Here is a 21,061-nt window from a genome sequence, read left to right on the forward strand (position 1 = left end):
TTATATTTATTTTTCCTCAAAAAAACACACGGTGGCTTATTTTCAGGGGATGTCTTTTTAAAATTATTATTAAGTATGATACAGTTTAACCTACAAGGTTAAACTGTCTATCACTATGGCTTATTTTCGGGGTATGGCTTATTTTTTGGAGAAACACGGTATCTGCATAGCCTAGCAATTCTAAAATATAGACACGCTTTTACTCTCGCAAGATGGAATGTATTGCCCTGGGCTGTACTTGAGGGACGATTCCAACAGATTCCATATGAAAAACGCTTATGTCCCTGTGGACAAGTTACTTTAGAGCCGGTCTAATGTAAATACTGTCTGTTTAAGAGAAACAGGTGTCTGTGTTTCTGTTAATTGCTCACAGGCGTGGGCTCTGCTTCTTGTATGGAAGGCTCTGCCAGAAAGCCTTCTGTATCTCTTAGTTAGATCATTCAGTTTGATTCATCTCTAAGTAGATCACTCTCTCAGTTGTTCTGAGACTCCTTAGTTGATTCTTACCGGTAGTATGAGAGTTGCTTAGTTATAATGCTAGTTTGCTGTTAATTCTTGGGTAGTTTAATGGGAGTTATGCGGGAGTTTGTGGGAAGTTTGGAATGGGTTGAAGGTTGGAATTTTGCTAAGAGAGAAAGCATTTATCTTTAGTTTAAAGTCTCTTTAGAGTCAGTTTGTTTTTCAGTTAAAGAAACCCAACCGTTTGTTTTTTCATCTGCATACTTTTACAAGTCTGCAGCTAGTAAGGGGTTTCATATAAGGGAGATAATTCCCTACGCTCTTGGTGGTGTTTTCTTAGCCAGGTCAACTTCTGACTGCGTATGCTCTGCGTGAAGCGTACTTTAAAGGGCCGCTGTAAAACTGGGATATATGATTTAGGTTAAGCAGGTTTCAATATCCAGTTACCTCCAATATTATTCTTATCATATATATATATATATTATCCAATATATTTGGCTACTGATTCAAAAGCCTAAAATGTATTTTATATAATTGAATTTTTATTTCTATTCTTTGCGCATCGTATTGTTGTTTTATTCCTATGGCTGATGGCCGATGCAAATAAAAATCCATTCATTCGTTTCGGTGCCTGAAAGGGGAGGGGCGGCAGGGGCTGGCCCAGGCGGTGCTGCGTAAATGGGGAGTTGCCTGCATTGCAAAATGTTGCCAGCACATCACAAATGAGGTTCCATCTGTAGGAGAAGCGCATTATGCATCTGTGATAGAGGGAGCCTTTCCAGGAGCGATGCCCCAGATTTGGAAAGCCCTGCTGAAAAAACTTTTTTGTGTGTTGGCTTAAAGACTTTTACTTGCTGAGGCTTTTTATATTCATGGTTTCAGTCTTTTTATATTTTTGGTTTTAGCCCCAATTATTTTTTTTATCGATTATTTCGAATTTTATTATGCCATTTTGATCTTGTCTTGTTTTAATTTTATAGTCAATATGCAATTTTTATTTTTTACATATACTGCCAAGGAATTCCTCTTTCGTGCAAAAGTGAAGCTTAGAAAATATCCTAATACGGTACAGGGATACCTTGGTTCTCAAACGCCTCGGTACTCAAACCACTTGGAACACAAACACTGCAAATCCAGAAGTACCTGTAAATGTTCTGGTTTGTGAACTTTTTTGGGAAGCCAAACGTGCTCCCTTTCAAGTGTTACACTTCCAATTTGAGTGCCACACTTCTGTTTTGAGTGTTACGCTGAGGTTTGTCTGTTTTTGCTATTTTTTGTTTTTTGCGGCTCTTTTTTTGTTTGTTTTTGCGACTGTGCGGAACCCAGTTCAGCTACTGATTGATTGTGTGACTGTGGTACATTGCTTATTGCTTTAATTTTCTGGATCGATGGTCTCATTAGACAGTAAAAATTCATGTTAAATTACTGTTTTGGGGGGAAAATAAAAAAATTCCTTCAGTAGCACCTTAAAGACCAACTAAGTTTATATTTTTTGTTTGGGGGGGGGTTGTTTTTAAAAGTCTGGAACGGATTAATCCATTTTGCAATACTTTCTATGGGAAAGCGCGCCTCGGTTTTGGAATGGACTTCCGGAATGGATTAAGTTTGAGAACCAGGGTACCACTGTACATAAAAAGGTGCGTTTCAGAGAAGGTACCCCTATGAAAACCAGACTCTAAGAAGGATGGGGGGAAGGTCCTCAACTGTGGGGGAGGAAAAGATTCAGGCAGGATCAGACATCTCTTTAGAGGTAAACGGATGCATAGGATGCTGCTCCAAGCAATTATCGCGTGCAGAGGTGCTAGCATATCAGGAAGAGGTGCAAAAGAACAGCCAAAGGGGAAGAAAAAGTATAAGTGAAAACTTGTGGACATTTTATAAGCACGGGTTGGGGGGGGGGAGTTTACCTTAAGCTGCTCTCTGCAAAATGAATCCTTTTGCCCATTTTCATTTTGCTTCAGGCACATTTCTGTAAAAGACGCAGAAGTTTAGACATCCAGGCTTTGGATACGCATGCTGGCATTACATACATTTTCGCTGTCGATACTTTTGTCGCTTTGCTTTTTTCCTCCAGTTTCTATCTCTGGTCCTCCTAACCCACGATTGCCTTAGGCAATGACTGTTGCAACCTATTCTTATTGGGACAGTAGGTGTGTGTTGCAAATACACATACACAAACACACAGGGGGGGAAGCTGCTCCTCGCCCTCTCTCTTGCAGTTCTTCAAGGAGAACTTCATCACAAACTTAGCTCTCTCTCCCAGTTAGCAATTTAAGAGTCTGGCCTGGAAGAAGTCCCAGGACTCAGCTATATTACTAAAGAAACGGCGATTTAAATGCGCCTATAAATATGCAACACCAGATGGCGCCAGACAGCAGGAAATTTTAAAACGCGGTTATCCATAGAAATTTTTCCGATCTAATTCCTGACTTCTTTTTTCGATCTAATTACTTTTTTAAATCTAATTTCTATTACGTTTCCCCTCCCCCTGTCCTTAGACCCCACCCCCAGTTTAAGTAGCAGAGCAAGATTCACTAGGCACATTGTTTCAAGAAGCTTATTCATAAAAAAGGAGGAGAAAAGGAAAACGAGTGCACCTGATTCAGAATCACTTCCGTTGGAAGAGCTGGAATCATTGCTGGTGCTATCAGAGTCAGAAGAGAGGCTGCTGCTGCTGCTGCTTTCACTTAGCCGGCTTGGCCCTCCAATGGTCTTTGATACAGCATTAGTTTCTGCTGTAACACAGGGAGAAGATCTGAACAAAACATGGGACTTGGGGAAGTGTGTGTGTGTGTGTGTGTGTGTGTGTGTGTGTGAACACAGCAACGTTCATGCACTAATAAGAGATTTAGGCTTAATTGACACTCCTATGCCTGTAATGCTTGCCGGACAAGACAGTGCGATAGTTTATCTCGCTGCTATGGCCTTTCCCAGTTCCGACAATTGTGCGATTGGGCCACAGAATCTCCACCCTTTTGAGAATTCCACATCATTATTTCTAAACTGCCTCCTCCATGCCTCAACCTACGTTTTGCGTTTTGCTTCGTGGAGTTGAGCTGCCCATTGACATCCAGCAACCTCCTTTCCAATTCTTGCTTCTTCTCAAAGTTAAACTCTTCCTTTGATTTTTTTGCTGCGTGAAATAAACGGGGCGGGGTGCAAATAAATATCAGGAACAAGAATCCAAACAATTCTCTAGGAAAAACGCAAGTTTCTCCTAACGTTTTCATGTACATTACATGACGCACCATAATGTTTCTTGGGTCTTTTTCTCAAGCAAGCCATAACGTATTTCTCCAGTTCCCTTAAAGTTGATGCTTTTAGAGTTTCAAAGTCTATTTCCATTTCATCGGGATTTGAGTGTCTCAGTGAAGGTTCTCTCGACTGAATAATATAAACCACTCTGCCAAGCTTCTCTCCTGGGAGTTTATTTATGTCCAAACTTAACTGCCTTTTTTCATCATAACTCATAGGCTTCGCATTATCCTCGTTCTCAGACTTGTGTCCTGGCTCCTCTTGCTGCTTGATTTTCTTTGAACGTCTGCAAGAGAGAAAATAAAAAAACGAGTTAACTACAGTGCCAACAGCTTCAAGTACAATTTCACACCCACAAACAATCTTACATGTTCAAAGACATTTTCTTCTTCAGCTTCTTCATCTTTCTCTTCTTTTGGCTTTCTGACTTCTTCCTGACTTTGTTTTTTCGCTTTTCCTTCTTAGATTTCCCTTTCTTCCTCTTCTTCAGTCTGGGTAAAGTTGTTTTAGCCAAAGCTTGCAACTGCTGGTGAACAGCCTTAAGCTATTTAAAAGAGAAGAAAAAGAAAAAGTAGGGGAGCACTAAAACGCAAAATATTTGCATGCATCTTTTAAAGAAGATTCCACCTAGAAAGATATATTCCACCTAGAAAGAAGATTCCACCTAAACATTAGGAAGAACTTCCTGACAGTAAGAGCTGTTCGGCAGTGGAATTTGCTGCCAAGGAGTGTGGTGGAGTCTCCTTCTTTGGAGGTCTTTAAGCAGAGGCTTGACAGCCATCTGTCAGGAATGCTTTGATGGTGTTTCCTGCTTGGCAGGGGGTTGGACTGGATGGCCCTTGTGGTCTCTTCCAACTCTATGATTCTATGATTCTATGAAAGTCGGCAGGAAAGCTACTACAAAGAGGGAGCATATCAAAGAGATCACGAATTCCCCACTCTATACTGAGAGAGAGAGAGAGAGAGAGAGAGAGAAGAGAGAGAGAGAGAGAGAGAGAGAGAGAGAGAGAGAGAGAGAGAGAGAGAGAGAGAGAGAGAGGCAGCTAGAAAAGATTGATCTTCTGCTTTGCTTTTCTACAGTTTACATTTATGGGGGAATAAGCAAGCTGTTTAGTAGCAGTCAGACACTAGCAGTCGTACATAAGGAAATAATGTTTAGATTAAACCAATTTTTAGATTGAGAGGCGCCTGATTAGTGTTAATGTAACTGTGCTACAGATATTGAAACATCCCCATCTTAATTTCCGCAATGGCAGATCCATAATTTTACATCGAAACAATAGGACTTGACTCTGTGTGGATGCTTGCTGCATTGTACCAGATCTGGTGCCTATCACATTCCTTGAACGTCATACAGCCAGGACTGCCACACGTCCGGATTACCCCGGACATTACTGTGATTTCTAGAGTAGAATTGACGTCCAGAGGGAATTTCCGAAAGCACTTTGTCCTGGATCTTAAGTTAATTGGAAAATTGCGGGTTTTGCCTTTTTGTAAAAAACAAAACAAAAAAAGCCTTATATTTCAAAATTAATAATTCCAGTCCTGCACGGGGCCTTTACGTTAGCCCGACCGAAGCTTTTGTCAAGGGCAGATATTTAAACATCCCAAGAAACGATAGACATTGCGGATGTTTTTTGAATGTGCTGGACACAGAATAATATATTCTTGTCTACTGTCCATTGCACAACCAGCTATGCAAACCCTTGCTATCCTCTTTTCTGGGGGGTCTAACATCACGGCACAATGAAAATAAATATTAGATTCTATCTGTCTGACATGAACCCGGAAGTAACTACCAGACTGTTAGAGGACATCTGAAGGCAGCCCTGTTTAGGGAAGCTTTTAATCTTTAAGAAATTAGTGTAATCTAATATTTCTGTTGGAAGCCGCCCAGAGTGGCTGGGGAAACCCAGCCAGATGGGCAGGGTATAAATAATAAATTATTATTATTATTTTAAAAAACTGCTAGGGGGGGTTGAGTTTTTGTCAATAGTATCTCTCAGAGTGGTGAATGGCACTATTTAGAGGGAAGAAATTCCAATGAAAATCCTCATGACAACATATTTTTATATGGCTGTGTTTATGTGTGTGTGTGTGTGTGTGTGTGTGTGTGTGTGTGTAACACACACACACAAATGTTTTATGATAGTACCCCCATTTGCCAATCCTGGATGCAGGCTAGATTCCAGCTCCCAATGGGCAGTACGGGCTAACGCCCATGCCACCTTTCCAGAGAGGAGGCTGAGCCCAAGATTCCCACGCCGGGGCCTTAGAGGGGCCTCTGCCGTCCCACAACTCCACCACACTGAAAGGGTGAACCAGCTTACCAGAAATGAGGCAGCAAATAAGCAACATGCACTGTACAGTGGTACATCTACTTACGAATTTAATGTGTTCCGGACGCACATTTGTAAGTCAAAAAAAATTGTAAGTCGAATCCCATAGGAATGCATTGGGAGAAAAAATTTGTAAGTTGAAGCAACCCTATCTAAAAATTTGTAAGTAGAAAAAATCCTATCTAAACCGCATCCAAGATGGCGGACGGAGCTCCATTCGTAAGTAGAAACATTCGTAAGTAGAGGTACCACTGTATTAATTGTTTGGTGCAATCAGGAATATTGTTAGCCTCTTTTTTTTACTGCTTTGTTCAGCTACAGCCAGTGAGGAACTAGGCTGGTTATTCTGCGACACCGAGAAATAAACAGAGGTAACATAGCAGCCCATCCATTCTGCTAATCGCAAGCACGCACCGCGGCTAGGTCGCATGTGTGCATTGCCACTCACTTGATCCTGGAGCGCTGCAAGGCGCCTTGCTCTTTCATCCTCCGAATCCTCAGAGGAGGCGTCGCTGCTGCTTCCACTAGAAAGAGCCGCTGTGCTTCTTGCAGCCGGGTAGAGCAGAGGACTGCAGGGAGCCGGTTCATCTGGAATTCTGGCAAACAGCATCTCGAAGACATCCTTAACAGAAGAAAGTTAGCCATCTCACAAACCTCCATTGATGAGGTTTTCGGGTTGTTTTAACAGTTCCGCAGTTTCAGAACAAGGTAAAGCAGTTGCTTAAAGGCACTTCTCGGTGGAGTTTCAAAAATGCTGCTTTTCAGTATCAATAATTCACTCACCTGGAGTTTTCTTGCCATCGCTACTACCTCATGGTCCGGGGAGTTGTATCTGTAGCAGTTCATAAACATTAGCCTAACATCAGCAGCAAACTCTTGGGTATCTTTGTACTCACAATTCTCCATCTTTTTCTGTGGAAAACAGAAGGATTTCTCAAGATTCCGATTCTGGGGTGCATATCCGATGTACGCTAATTAAGTACACCATTTATTTGAATCCTATAAATTTAATATTTGGAGGATTGAGACCTGAACCCCAGATATCTGCCCAAATAAATATATTTCAAGTTTGTCATCCACAGTCGTACTTGGCTTATTAAGTACTGTATATACTGTTTAGTCAACTTAAATAGGGACTATTGCAGGTTTACACCTTATGAGGCTTCTAGACGAGAGCTAAAAACTAAAAACTGGTAATACAGAGATATCACAAACGGATCGCTGGCAACAAATTTTCTTATTTTGGCTATGCTGAATTTTTTTGCCACCTGTGGACAAATCTGTTCACAGCATAGGGGGAAGAGTAATTTCTCCTGCACTAGCTGCAGAAGGTTCCAGGAAGTGGGAAAACCATAATTTGTACATGCTTGGTAATGCATATTAAACTGAAAAAGAGTTGTCAGAGCGATCATTAAAGCATACAGTATACCCAAAGGAGCGTCTCCATTCCCATTGTTTCAGCCCGGACACTGAGGTCCAGCTCCGAGGGCCTTCTGGCAATTCCCTCACTGCAAGAAGTGAAGCTACAGGGACCAGGCAGTGGGCCTTCTCAGTAGTGGCACCCGCCCCGTGGAACGCCCTCCCATCAGATGTCAATGAAAGAAACAACTGTCTGACTTTTAGAAGACACCTGAAGGCAGCCATGTTTTGGGAAGTTTTAAATGTCTGGTGTTTCATCACTTTTTTATTATTATCATTAATTCCGTTGAGACCCACCCAAAGTGGCTGGAGAAACCCAGCCAGATTATTATTATTATTATTACTACTACTACTACTACTACTACACTACATACTGAAAACGCACATGCAGTTTCCGCCTTGGTGGTCCTTCTGCTGCTCACCATGCTTAGCAAAGTCTTTCCCTCTTTCTGCCTTTCTCCGCTCTCTCTAAAAGCCACCCATCTCTTAATAGCCCCTGCTGATGCTCTTCCTCCCACAAATGAGCATCAATCGTACGCTCAGAGGTGGACCACTTTGCTTTGCATGCAGAGCATCACAGGTTCAATCTCCAGGTAGGGCTAGGAGAGATCTCTGTCCGAAATCTCAGAGAACTGCTGCCAGTCACTACTGAGCTAGACTGCCTAATGCAGCTTCGCACCGTCCTATGTTCCTTCCCCATCACACGTCTGGTACATCGCCTCCTCTGGCAGGAATCATGCCAGACTTCTGCTCAGTGCCTAGTACACAGTGCATGCATGACAGATATTAAGAGCAAACACAATGCAAAGGTTCTTCCACCATGGACATTTTCATCTTGGCTGTTCCCCCCAAAGCCCAGTCAATAACTAGTTACCAAAGAGCCACTTAGGGTATGGATGCAAAGCTATAACTTCTCTGGGTTGGCAACTGAGGGGCCAATTGGTACAGCAGGGGAAAAGGGCAGGGGGGAAGCATGGGAAAAGGTTTGGCATAGGGGTTGCCAGTACTTCGTCTCCTGCCCTGCAAATATAATCCAGCCAGCCTTCAGTTGTTCCATACTCTAGCTTGTGTGGCTGTTACAGATTGCCTTTTTTAAAGCCTTTAAAAATCCAAAAATACAATTTTCGAAATCTGAAGAATTCACAGGACTAGCCGCCAAATGCACTCACTACGCCGTGTCCCCCCCCACTCACTTTAATAGTTTCAAGATCCATAGGGTGCTTAATAACATCATGATAGTCTTCAAGTCCTAAGGCTGTAATGTCTACTGGCTTATAAAAGGGCCAAGCATACATTGCATGATGCTTTGAGAACATTTCTCCAATGATCTCGTTACAGTATTTTAGAGGTTCTGTTAGCTTGACATTTTTCATGGGTGCGAGTGGCTGCTGGGAGTCTGGCAAGTCTCTTAACGAGAGGTACTCTTCGCATTCTTCCCGAGAGGAGATCTTGACGATTTTGGGTTCATTGGGTGATGGAGAGGATTCACTGCTCGCTGTGATGATGGCAGTAGTGGTATCCGCTTTCCTTTTCACGCCCTTTTTGATACAGAAACACAGGCTTTAATAAAGAAAGGAGCTACAGCATTCACATTTGTTTGATGACCCTTTGAAATAAAGCAGTTATAAATCCAACTATGACCAATATGATGCTGGACTTCTTTTTTATTTCAGCCAATTCCTTTCAGATTCTTTCCAAGAACTTGGGAGAAATAGGCAGGTCTCAACCTAAGAGATATATTTAGTATCTTTTAGGAAGTTAGGAGGGAGGTAAAAAAACAACAACCAGACTTCACTATAGATTTATTATTTCCTTTTCAGAAGACCATTTATACAGGAAATGCATACTGGTTATTTAGTTGTTGCATGGTATCCAGGTGAGGTGGTTCTCACCCCACCTTGGTAAGTGTACTCACCACTACCAAACTGATCACTGAGATATTGGGAGGAGTCTGTGATCTCCTCTGGCTCAGATGCATGGCTCATACTAGGAGCTGTGCATTCTGTGGGATAACCACCTTCATATAAACCAGGCATCCCCAAACTGTGGCCCTCCAGATGTTTTGGCCTACAACTCCCATGATCCCTAGCTATCAGGACCAGTGGTCGGGGATGATGGGAATTGTAGTCCAAAACATCTGGAGGGCCGAAGTTTGGGGGTGCCTGATATAAACCAACATGCTTCAGACTAATTAGTACATGAAGGGGTTAATACCATAAAGTAAGCTGTCCTGCCAGGCTTAGCTATGTCCACTTCCCTTACATTGAGAGGAAATGGGCAATCAAGCCTATTGATCAGTCTACCTGAGAAGCTCAACATGTGAGGTCTGAGTTAGTTGCTCCAAACTAAGACAATATGGCTCTCACAAGCCACTCTTGAGTTCCTATTCCAATAATTTAGGAACTTTCACCACTTTGGAACTAAACTAAATTTTGACCGATATGGAAAAGCACATAAACCTGACCTTTGAAGTTTTTAACTTACTAAACATGTGGTCTTTTCCTATGCCAGGGGAAGAGGAACTCACTTGGAAAGGCTTGTTTTAAAGGCCTAGCAAACTATATTTCCACACTTTACTTTGCTGCTACTACTGCTACTACTATTAGAGTTTATATACCGCCCTATACCTAGAGGTCTCAGGATGGTTCACAGAAAACATTTTTGGCTACATATTTTTGTTGCAATTTAAAATTTCTGCTGGGGTTCTCTCATCAAGGAGTACTTGCCCCAAACTTGGCATCCAGGAATTCTCGTTTTTATATCTACTTTTTGCCTTGAACCAACACTGTTCAAGTGGCAGTGGGCGCAGGCCTGTGGAACGCCTTCTCACGAGATTAGACAGGCCCCCCTCCTTGTTGAACAGGCCCTGTAGCTCCTTCTACATCAAGAAAATGTTTTTGCATGCTTAAAGCACTTTGTGTTTGATCCCCTCAAATGAGTTAATCTGTGCCCTGCAGTATATCTTCTCATACACACCCACCCACCCACCCCATTGTGCAGCAACAAGCATTGCACTGTTGTTAGGCTGTTGTTGTGGACTGATTTTTCATTATCTGTCAAGACCCACCATCTGAGATGCAACAGGAGCCCCCTTAGGTGCCACAGAGAAAAATCCATTCATTTGTTGGCGGTATAATCATAGTTTAGGATTCTAGTTAGGTTATGCCATCTTGTAATAATGCGAGTCCAGCCACTGGGATGAAAAGAGATACTGAAACAATACCGACTAGCACTGGACAATAATAGGTTGTGTAGCAGCAAGAACCACACCACCTTCATAAAATTTAGTTTCGTTGAAGTGGTGAAACAATGAACCACAGGGAAGGAGTAATGGAAAACTTCTGAAACAACAATGGGATATTAGCTCCGCCCAAGACATGATGGAGAGCAGCAATGGCTGAGGGAAAAAAAAGACATAACCTTTTACAAGGACAGGAAGGAACACCACAGCAGGGGCGTACCCAGGATCAAAACTGGGGGGGGGGAAGAGAGGGGAAGAGAGAAAGAGGGAAGGATGGAGGGAGGGAGGGAAGAAAGAGAAGGAAGGAAGGAAAGAAGGAAGGGGTGGGTGGGAGAGAGAAAGGGAGAAGGAAGGAAGGAAGGAAGGAAGGAAGGAAGGAAGGAAGGAAGGAAGGAAGGAAGGAAGGAAGGGGGGAGAGAGAGAGAGAGAGAGAGAAAAGGAAGGAAGGAAGGAAGGAAGGAAGGAAGGAAGGAAGGAAGGAAGGAAGGAAGGAAGGAAGGAAGTGGAGGGAGAGAGAGAAAAAAAGGAAGAAAGAAACAGGTGGGAAGGAAGGATGTAGCTCCCATCCGCGCCCCCCTCCAGCTCAGGCTGCTTCTCTCCCCCCCCCACATTCCTGTCGCTGGCTGCAGTCGCGGAGGGGGAGAAAACAGCTCGATTTCAGGCTGCTTCTCTCCCCCCCCCACGTTCCTGTCGCTGGCTGCAGCCGCGGAGGGGGCGGAAACAGCCCGGTTTCCATAACCCGCAGCGACTGTTCCCCTTCAGTTTTTGGAGGGGAAAAGTGCAGGTTATGGTCCGTAAAATACGGCAATTTTTTTTTGCTTCTGGGGGGGGCAGCTGCCCCCTGCCCCTCGCTGGGTACGCCCATGCACCACAGATAGAATAATTGTCACACACAGGAGAAATAAGGATATCGTTTGAATGCTACACTTATAGGTTCATAAATAATTTAATGTGTCAATATGAATGGATATCGTTAATACTGCAGTTTTTGTATAAGGGGTTGTTATTTTGAATGGAGTGTAATTGAGATGAGTAAGATTTTGGAACACAGAAACCATTAAGGCCACCTAAATTATATAATTTGGCATCTGAATGATTTGGGATGGTAATTGGATTATAATTTGGCATTGTTATGATGAGGCTACCACTGGATTATTGTAATTGAAAACTAACAAAATTTACTGTAAAAAAAATAAAATAAAATTTAGTTTAAAATCCCTTGTTTCCAGTCATTTAAATCTAGAAATATTCCAGAGGCCTTTGTTCATATTTAGCTGTAATTACCGCTGGCCAATATCTCTGTTGTTTTGTTAAGCATCTTCTTACGGGGGCAGATTCCATTCTTTTAAACATGTGCCGCTTCCCTCTTTTCATGTTGGTACCCATACTGTGTTCTGTACCAAAAGCCATACCAGTAGATGGCCAGGAAAGCACCCACCTTTTTACAACCTACCCCTTTCGTTGCCATTTCAGTAGCTGGCATGACATTTGATGGCGGAGTCACGGGTGACAGTTCTGGGGCATTTTGCTGCGGCGCCGGGGTCATCATCTGAGCTGGCTTCACTTTCTTAGCCTGTTTTGGCGGCTGGCTTTGGTTAAGTTGCAGGATTCCTGCATCGGGTGCTATGGAAATTAAGCAAAGCTGTATGAGCGAAGGAATTCTAGCAGTGCTCCAAAACTGGCCTTTTTAAAGATTCTTTGCTAACTCGTCCACTGTCACAGCCTGGAAGCCTTTTTTGTACTTCTACAAATTTGCCCCCCCCCCTTTGAGTCTGCCAACACCTTCCTTGTGTACAGGGGTGGAGCTGTTTTGATCAGCACTCAAAGGCTGTTTCCAGACTACAGTTTGTGTTGTGATTTGTCTGCAGAGAGCTTAGATTATGTCAGCTAATTAAGTAAGTATTCGTTCCGATTTGTTTGTGGGGAGATGAGATGATGTTGCATCTAAGCAAGGGTGATTCCACCTTTTCCAGTGTATCTCCCCTTTACTTACTGCAAAAAGCTTGATCTTTTAGGAAAGCAGATCTGTTGCAGAAGACTTTCCGAGCAACTAGAACTGTGCGTTCTGAATTTGCCAGTGTGCGATGGAATTCCACCCCAAAATGGCATTACTGTATAGGATTCTCCCCAAAATAAACCCACCATGCATCCAAAACCTTTGCAGTAACCCACCTTATAAACAGTTATAACTAAACACATAGTTTCGACAGCTATTTTACCACATTTTATTAGGTATATTTTCTTAAATGCTGATTTCACTTGTATTTTGAAAACTAAAGTCAAATTCCTTTTAACATTCGATTTTATTGGCATCGTTGGTATTGCTAATGGATATATGGCATTGTTTTTGAATATATGATATTGTTTTATGTAAAATGCTTAGCCGTTTTGATGATTAAGTGGTATATAAACCCTGTTAAATAAATAAATAAATAACAGGAAAATTTATTTAACATTGGCAGTACTTGTCTTGGGCATTTTTTCCTTGAGCGTTCCAAATGGTAATACAATACATGTATACTGTAATTCCATATTTTCCAATTATCTATCTATTGTTAGAGCAACTAAAACATCCATCAGGGTCTTATATGACTGAGAAGGCATTAAACATGTTCAGATGAATACTACTAAATCAGTGTTTCCCAAACTTGGGTCTCCAGCTGTTTTTGGACTACAATTCCCATCATTCCTGATCACTGGTCTTGCTAGCTAGGGATGATGGGAGTTGTAGTCTAAAAACAGCTGGAAACCCAAGTTTGGGGAACACTGATACTAGACCAGGCACCCCCAAACTGCGGCCCTCCAGATGTTTTGGCCTACAACTCCCATGATCCCTAGCTAAGAGGACCAGTGGTCAGGGATGATGGGAATTGTAGTCCAAAACATCTGGAGGGCCGAAGTTTGGGGATGCCTGTACTAACTAGAGGAAGCAGTTAGCACAATGCACCATTGAAAAGGTACATTTGCATTGCCAGCACTGATATATATATATATATATATATATATATATATATATATATATATATGTAAGATCCCGTTGTCATACAGTAAACGGCGATTGCTTTTGGCCTTATCATTTCCTTAGTGGAAGACTAGAATTAAACCTAATTTATATATTGGGATAAAGTCTTAAGAAAGTTTGTCAGCTAGAACCAGCTCACAGACTTAAGCTATGCATGTCTTAGGTACAATATTTCCTGTTTTACTCTCTCATGTGTTAGATGTAAGATTTCCTACTTCAATTGCTCGATTTTCCTATATTTAATCAGCCCTGAAAGCACCACATTCTTTATCCTACAACAGTTCTGCCGAATCTGACTACTAAATCTTGTCATCAGCCATAAATAAGTCTCAGTTGCTGTTTACTCTTTGTTCTATATGTTTGCCGTTGGAAAAGCTGCTCTCCAGAATGCAATATTTTACGGCCACTTCCATTGGTGCCACATTCCGCTCAGAGACCTCCGCTCAATTACTTTTCTTACCCTCCGTTCTTTTCCTTTTCCTTCTCCCTTTATTGACCACCACTATTTTCTCATCGGGGGGCATCTGTGCAACTTTCTGCAGAAAGACTTTTTCTAACGCTTGGGCCATGAAAACAATGTCATCGCCGGGCTGCAAGACAAGCATTACTACACATGAGATCAAGATGCTTGTAATGCTGACATTCACATTACAATCAGCTGCGAGTCAACAGGCAGGGACTGGTTTGTTTTTATTTTTTAAGTCACAGAGCTCAGGGCTCATTAGAGAGAATGGGGCACTGTCACACCAGTCCGCGGTTTGTGTTTCCATTGCAGCTCATCTGAGAGGTCTCCACCCTTTGCAAAAAGCTTACTCACTGTAGGAACAGCTGAAGGACTCCAATAACTCCAGCTCCTACAAAACAGTAGTATCCCAGAATTCTAGATTCAGGCAGGTAGCCATGTTGGTCTGATGCAGTCGAAATAAATAAATAAAATTGTCCAGTAGCACCTTAGAGACCAACTAAATTGGTTCTGGGTATAAGCTTTTGTGCAGGCACATGAAATCTGAAGAAGTGTGCATTAGGGTGATGACTTTTTCATTTTTTTCCCTCAAAAATTATTTCCTGTAGCACAAATGGATGAGCTTTTGCCTATTGATGACTAAAATGAGGTATATTCCATTGAAATATTAAAAAAGGTCACGCACAAACCGTTTTTAATTTTTTTGTATGCCGTTTTACCATTTCATAAAATTGTATTAACAATTCTATATATTTTTGTATCAAATTTGGTCACAACACCACATTCCACAATGGGGAGTGTTCTTAGCAACATAGGGTATACAAATGTCACACCTGCGCAAGGTAAAAGCCCCCTTTTGGGACCTCAGAACTCAGCCAGCAGACCCTGCTGGGCATGCTGGGAAAAGAACCTACAGGAGAGGTAGCAAAACACCGTCCTCTAGCGGCGTCTATACTGTTACTGCAGTTTAAAAAAGCTTCCTTGTGTGTTTGATGACCCTATATAATGTTGTATATATGTGACTCTAAAGCTTGGGTTCAATTTTATATCTGTTTACAGTGACTTCAAAAATGGTCAAAAAACTAATAAAAGTTTTTAAATCATTTTGTGCATGAGGTTTTTTTAATCAAATCTCTTTGAAAGTAAGATTTTATGTAATCTTTAATGAAAGCTCATCAAATTATAATACAAGGAAATGAGGTTGTAAAAAAGTCATCACCCTAACCCACACAAAAACTTTTACCCAGAACAAACTTACGTTGATCTCTAAGGTGCTACTAACTGGACTACTGTATTCTTTTTAGTATCCTAGAGGTTACATAGACATGGTTTTTTTGTTCCCTGCAAAGTTCCTCATTCCTGAAATTGTACCCATGCAAACATACATAGGCAGATGAATTTGATGCAGATTACAGGAAGGGTGGGTATGAAAAGCAGCTTGAGGCAGGACACTGAAGGAGCCTGGTTTAGCCGCTTCTAGAAGCAGGCAAAGCGAACAGCATCATGGATTCCCAAACCTGGGTCTCCCGGTTTTTGGACTACAACTCCCATCATCCCTAGCTAGCAGGACCAATGGCTAGGGAATGATGGGAACTGTGGTCCCAAAACAGAGAGTGGGGCTGTGGAACAACTGCCAGGAAGTGGAGCAGCAGGAGACGTGCAAATGTTTATACATGTTTTTGATGAGGTTCAGGTATTTGAGTAAAAAAAAAAAAAAGACAGCAGAAGTGGAGTATCCCACCATTACAATTAATTGTCTGTTTTAAGAATCCGCCCTACTTTAGCAACTGTAAGTTGTTTAAAAAGTCTGTACTTTAAATTGTCATAACCAACCCTGGGACCTTAAGAGGAAGGGTGAACAATAAATTAAATTATTAGCAACAACAACAACAGATGATTCTGCTGCCATTAAATAATCCCAAGTAGCCCTTACAGACCATTGCAGAGAATTCTGAAAAACCGCCACCTTTGGCTATATATAATACATACCTTGTTATACAAATAGCAATTTGCAAACATAGTTTTAAAATCTTCAATACATTCTGCAGCACAAGTGTAGCATGTGTTTTCCAGACGTTTCTGAATTGTAGTCAAGTCCATTGGATTTTTAATAATGCTATAATAATCCTGTTTGAAGTTTTTTTAAAGAAGAGAGAGAGAGAGAAAGAAAGAAATGTTAGAGTACCATGACTTAGAGTCTTAGAAGAACAGTTTGTTGCCGTAACCATAGACTTCTGCCTTCTGTCTTGGAGGGGAAAACTTTTCCATATTGAAAAAAAGGCATTCAGTGCAACACCTTTTTAAAAAACATATAACCTTCGATGTAAACTACTGTCCAAGGCCTTACTGAAATCTGCTTAATTTATGGCAGTGGATTGGGTGTAAGAGGAAAAACAGCATTTATATGGCTAAAGTCAAGTATTTTACATACAATCTCAGTAATTCTTAAAGCAAGCAGGTTGGGAAAACACACTTTCCCTCTGGAGAAAAGTTTTCGGTCAGCTAATTAATTGCGGGGACGGTGTTATTGTGCCTTCTATAATTAGGAACAAAACACAGCTTTCCAAAACAATTTAACTGGTGAACTATTCCCGCTATTCCTATAGAAGTGTTCCTAGATCTTGACATCTTCTCCATCTTCTCCGTTGATGCTTAAGGCCAAGTAAAACCCAGATGCATTGTAGCTGCATACCCAGTTTAGGGGTGTTTCTAGGGGCACCCTGAATTTTAGTTTATATAACCCCCCAGCAGCCCCAGAAAATACAAGTATATTTTAATCCAGGCAGACAGTTAGTGGAAGAAACTGACACACGGCTGTAGGTAGAGAGGTGCAGAGAAGGAACAATTTTGTCTGTAGCATTCGCCAAAAAGTTGGTCATAGATGACAAGCCAAGGTTGATGGTACAATGTTCTTGCATGTATATGAAATACGTTTTAAGTGTCTCCCTTAGAAATCTGAAGAGGCAGAAGAGGCCCAAGGCTAGTTCCTATATATATATATATACTACACTGAGTGAATGACCTCTAATATTAACCTCAAGTGACAGCTTCTTTGGAAATCCAGCACCAGAAATGGAAGGTGACAGTCACTTTGAAAGCACTTTTGGACAAACTGACCATTTGAGTTTGTCAAGAAAAATGGAAACATTGTCTGAGGGGTTTAGCCTTCACTGACAAGATCCAAGCCCTGGAATGATTTTTGAAGAGAAAGGCCCACAGACTGAATATGCACATTATAGCTCAGCCAATAAATAGTCAGGAAAAAGAAAAGATTGAATACTGATGAGCACCAAAATCATTTATGATTACATAGTCTTCCAGTAAACTGGTAGGTGACTTAAGATCAATCAAAAGGGACCTATTTTAATTAGTCAGCAAATTTTTAATTGGTATAGCTGAAAGTTAACAGCTACCTTTCCCTTTTTTTCTTTTACTTTCTTTTGGCTCTGATGAGTTACAACAATAGGAAATGAAATGCAGCTATTATGGGCTTTTCTTCCTACGATGAGTGAATTTTTGCCAGTTCAATTTATGTTACACGTCCTTCAGTATCTAAAATACAGAGGTTTTGTTCAGAGACAATGTGTTTTAATTTGATTGATTGGATAGGGGGCCAAGAAGGTTGGAGAGAGAAATTTGTGAATGTTTTGTTGATTAATTGATTGATAGCACTAATTATAGTATAGGGGAACTTAAGAGAGCAAGGCCATATATAATATAGCCACATTAATTATTTTACAAGTATGAATTATGGACTTGTGTTTAAGGGAGAAGACTTACTCTTCATTATGAATAAGTTCTTAGAGATTTCATTTTTCAATTTTATATAGCAACTGCTAAAAAAAAATAATTGCCATCAAAATACCACATAGCTGCAATTATTTCGTTGCTTCTCCACATTGAACTAGGGTGTTTTCACACTTTGCTGAAGACCATTTTCTACATATACAATGTATGTGATTTTCTTTTATCATTACAATTTTCAGCCAATTTGCTTCAGTCTAATTGACAGTAGTATCTTATTCTTTATCAGATATAATTATAATTCATAGTGATATGGTCTAATATTTGGTGCCTTACGGCATTAAAATTCTATTATTTGTGCATTAAAAGTTGCATTATATATCTCAGTTTGTTTGTATTTAGAAATACACAACAGCTACATTCCTAAGAGCATCTCACCATCTATGGTTGCTCTCGTTTTTATTGATACTTTTATAAACTACTAGCTGGCTCTGCACGCGTTGCTGTGCGTTAGTCTGTCAAATGGAGGGTAATAGCCCCCCTTCAGATCCCCCCGAGTCTCAGAGTCTCCCTGTTTTACAGGATCTCGTGGCGGAGGCGGGGTTTGTGGGTGTGGGCTAGACTCCATGGGGAGGGAGGAGGTGGAGGAGGAGCTGTGGGAATAACACCACTTGAGGGCGCTGTTTTAGTTTGTGGAAAAGCAGGTTTTTACCTGCGCAGGTATGAGATGTGAGCAATCCGAGGTTGTGCACTCGGGTAGTGGCATGGACCATTGTGTCCAAATTCCAGGACAATCGGTCAAGCGGTTTCGGAGAAAAGTGGAGCTCACAGTTTCTCCTTTTTTACATTTTTATATATATAGATATTAACTATATTAACAAGGAGTATGTTCATGAAGAGACACACTCCTCTTAAAACACTTGAATAGCAATTCAATAACCCAATCCACCATGCTAAGTGTGTGTGGATACAGAAAAAACTCCTTTCACCCAGCCCAAAACCTTTCCATGCTCCATCCATGGAGTATTCATTCATCTGGTGCTGAGCTCCCTGAGCTCTGGAGGGATTCCCACTGGGCAACGGCTCACAGGAAGCCCCAAAAATGTGACTTCAGGGGAGCCAGCCCAGAATCCACTGGATTTCAGAACGACCCTGCTGATGGCATTGGGTCCAATCTGTGGGGTGTAACATCACAAAAACAGTCAAATACAACATCTCCTGTTTGCCAAGAGTAGACACACAGAGGAATGTTGATCCCGCCAGGAGGACTTCCTGTCACACCTGGTCTGGAGCATCCTCCCCCTGCGTGTGACCAGGTAGACGGGTGTGACCCTGGCAGACCCTATAAAGGGGCTGGTCATGCAGCCATCTTCCCCTTCCTCCATTTTTCTCTTGACCCATCTTGATGCCTTTTGCTGTCTGCTGGCTCTCAGTCAGCAGCACATGGGCTCAATCCCCATATGAGATTAACCCACACTCTCTTCTGTAACTACAAGCTAAAGCCTCCCCTTCAGGGAACCTACTGAGAACTGAATGAGAATAAACTTATTACTTTTAAGAGAAGACTGCGGTTCCCTCATTGCGAGAAGTGAGGTTACAGGGAACCAGACAGAGGGCCTTCTCGGTAGCAGCACTCGCCCTGTGGAATGCCCTTCCATCAGATGTCAAGGAAATAGGCAGCTATCCTAATTTCAAAAGACACCTGAAGGCAGCCCTGTTTAGGGAAGCTTTTAATATTTAATGCTGTATTGTTTTAATATTCAATTGGGAGCCGCCCAGAGTGGCTGGGGAGACTCAGCCAGATGGGCGGGGTATAAATAATAATTTTTTTATTATTACGGTATTATTTTTAAGAGGGACAAAAGGGGAATTTACCAGGAACAAATCCAATCTGGACAAGCCAGACTGGACTGCTTAACTCAGGAGATTCAAACAAATCTACCAACTTGCTTCCAGCAATGTGCAAGGGGATGTGCTCTGCTCCCAGCTCACTAGCGTGAGTGAGGAAGGATAATATTTAATCAATATATCCTCTCCTACTGTCCACAACATTCCCACACAATCCAGGTTGGTGCAGTGCTGAGCAGGGCTATGCCCACCCCCACCTTCCACCCTGGCTGATGCGAGCAACAGTGGCTATACCACTTTGTCCTGTGGCACCCCATTGCCACCTGGTCAGGGATAAGATTGCTCTGTTATGCAGGAACACCTGCTTCAGTTTGCCATATGTGATCACAGTGAGAGAGAGAGAGGAAGCTCAAGAATTTGTCACAGATAAGGCTGATGTGCTTACATCACCAGAGTTTCTCACTGAAAGATGACCTGCATGTTCAGACACGTGTACCCCTGCATCTTCCATAACAACAGTGCTACTGCTGGTCAAGAACTTAATTCATTCTGGAGGTCCATTCTTAACCTGAAACTGTTCTTAACCTGAGGTACCACTTTAGCTAATGGGGCCTCCCGCTGCTGCCGCGCGATTTCTGTTCTCATCCTGGGGCAAAGTTCTTAACCTGAGGTACTACTTCCGGGTTAGCGGAGTCTGTAACCTGAAGCGTCTGTAACCCGAGGTACCACTGTATTCATATTTCTGTTTAAGATAAAGCACAGTAAACTCTTACCGGGAGGTTTAGGCCTGCAGCGTCTACCGGCTGGTGAAACGGCCAGGAGAAGTTATGTCTCCACATTGCTCTCATGAGCACCCTCTGCAAATACTGGAGCTGATTTGTCAAGCGGCCAGTTCCTTGGGCATTGATGTATTTTGGAGGGGGAGGATTGACAATTGTTGTGTGCTGCTGACCTGGGGCGGCCATGTTGATCTCTAGCGTGTATCTGTTGCCCTGTAGGTCAACCTCTGTGTCAGAGAATCTGCAAGAAAAGCGATCCGCGGCATGTGAATCGATTCATTGTTTTGTCTTTACTCTAGAAGATAAACCATGTTTCCAAGAAGGTGGAAAGCCTCAAAAAGGCATCATTTGCTGTGATACAAAACACACGTGTTTCGTGCGTGAATCAATAGCAAAACTCGTTTACCGGATGGCAAAACTAGGGTGAGAGATACCTGGGGCAGCAATCCCTCTCAACGGTCAACTTGGGGGATGTTGGGGGAGGGGAAAGAA

The 21,061-nt window shown here is 42.0% G+C and overlaps 1 protein-coding gene across 1 annotated transcript in view; it reads right to left on the minus strand.

The window, feature by feature from the left end:
* BRDT (bromodomain testis associated) overlaps window positions 1–20,770 on the minus strand; it is a 36,252-nt gene extending 15,482 nt beyond the window's left edge. The window contains exons 1-12 of the mRNA XM_088673808.1: window positions 20,564–20,770; window positions 16,188–16,325; window positions 14,187–14,325; window positions 12,167–12,336; window positions 8,666–9,010; window positions 6,837–6,965; window positions 6,502–6,675; window positions 4,083–4,258; window positions 3,708–4,000; window positions 3,488–3,592; window positions 3,057–3,194; window positions 2,367–2,428 (exon numbers count right to left, since the gene is read on the minus strand). Coding sequence (XP_088529934.1) covers window positions 2,367–2,428; window positions 3,057–3,194; window positions 3,488–3,592; window positions 3,708–4,000; window positions 4,083–4,258; window positions 6,502–6,675; window positions 6,837–6,965; window positions 8,666–9,010; window positions 12,167–12,336; window positions 14,187–14,325; window positions 16,188–16,325; window positions 20,564–20,755 — 2,061 coding nt within the window. The 5' untranslated portion in view covers window positions 20,756–20,770. The remainder of the gene's footprint in view (window positions 1–2,366; window positions 2,429–3,056; window positions 3,195–3,487; window positions 3,593–3,707; window positions 4,001–4,082; window positions 4,259–6,501; window positions 6,676–6,836; window positions 6,966–8,665; window positions 9,011–12,166; window positions 12,337–14,186; window positions 14,326–16,187; window positions 16,326–20,563) is intronic.
* Window positions 20,771–21,061: the final 291 nt, after the last annotated feature.

Source organism: Zootoca vivipara, chromosome 7, assembly GCF_965207765.1.
Source record: "Zootoca vivipara chromosome 7, rZooViv2.hap1.1, whole genome shotgun sequence".
In the NCBI taxonomy this organism is placed as follows: domain Eukaryota; kingdom Metazoa; phylum Chordata; class Lepidosauria; order Squamata; family Lacertidae; genus Zootoca; species Zootoca vivipara.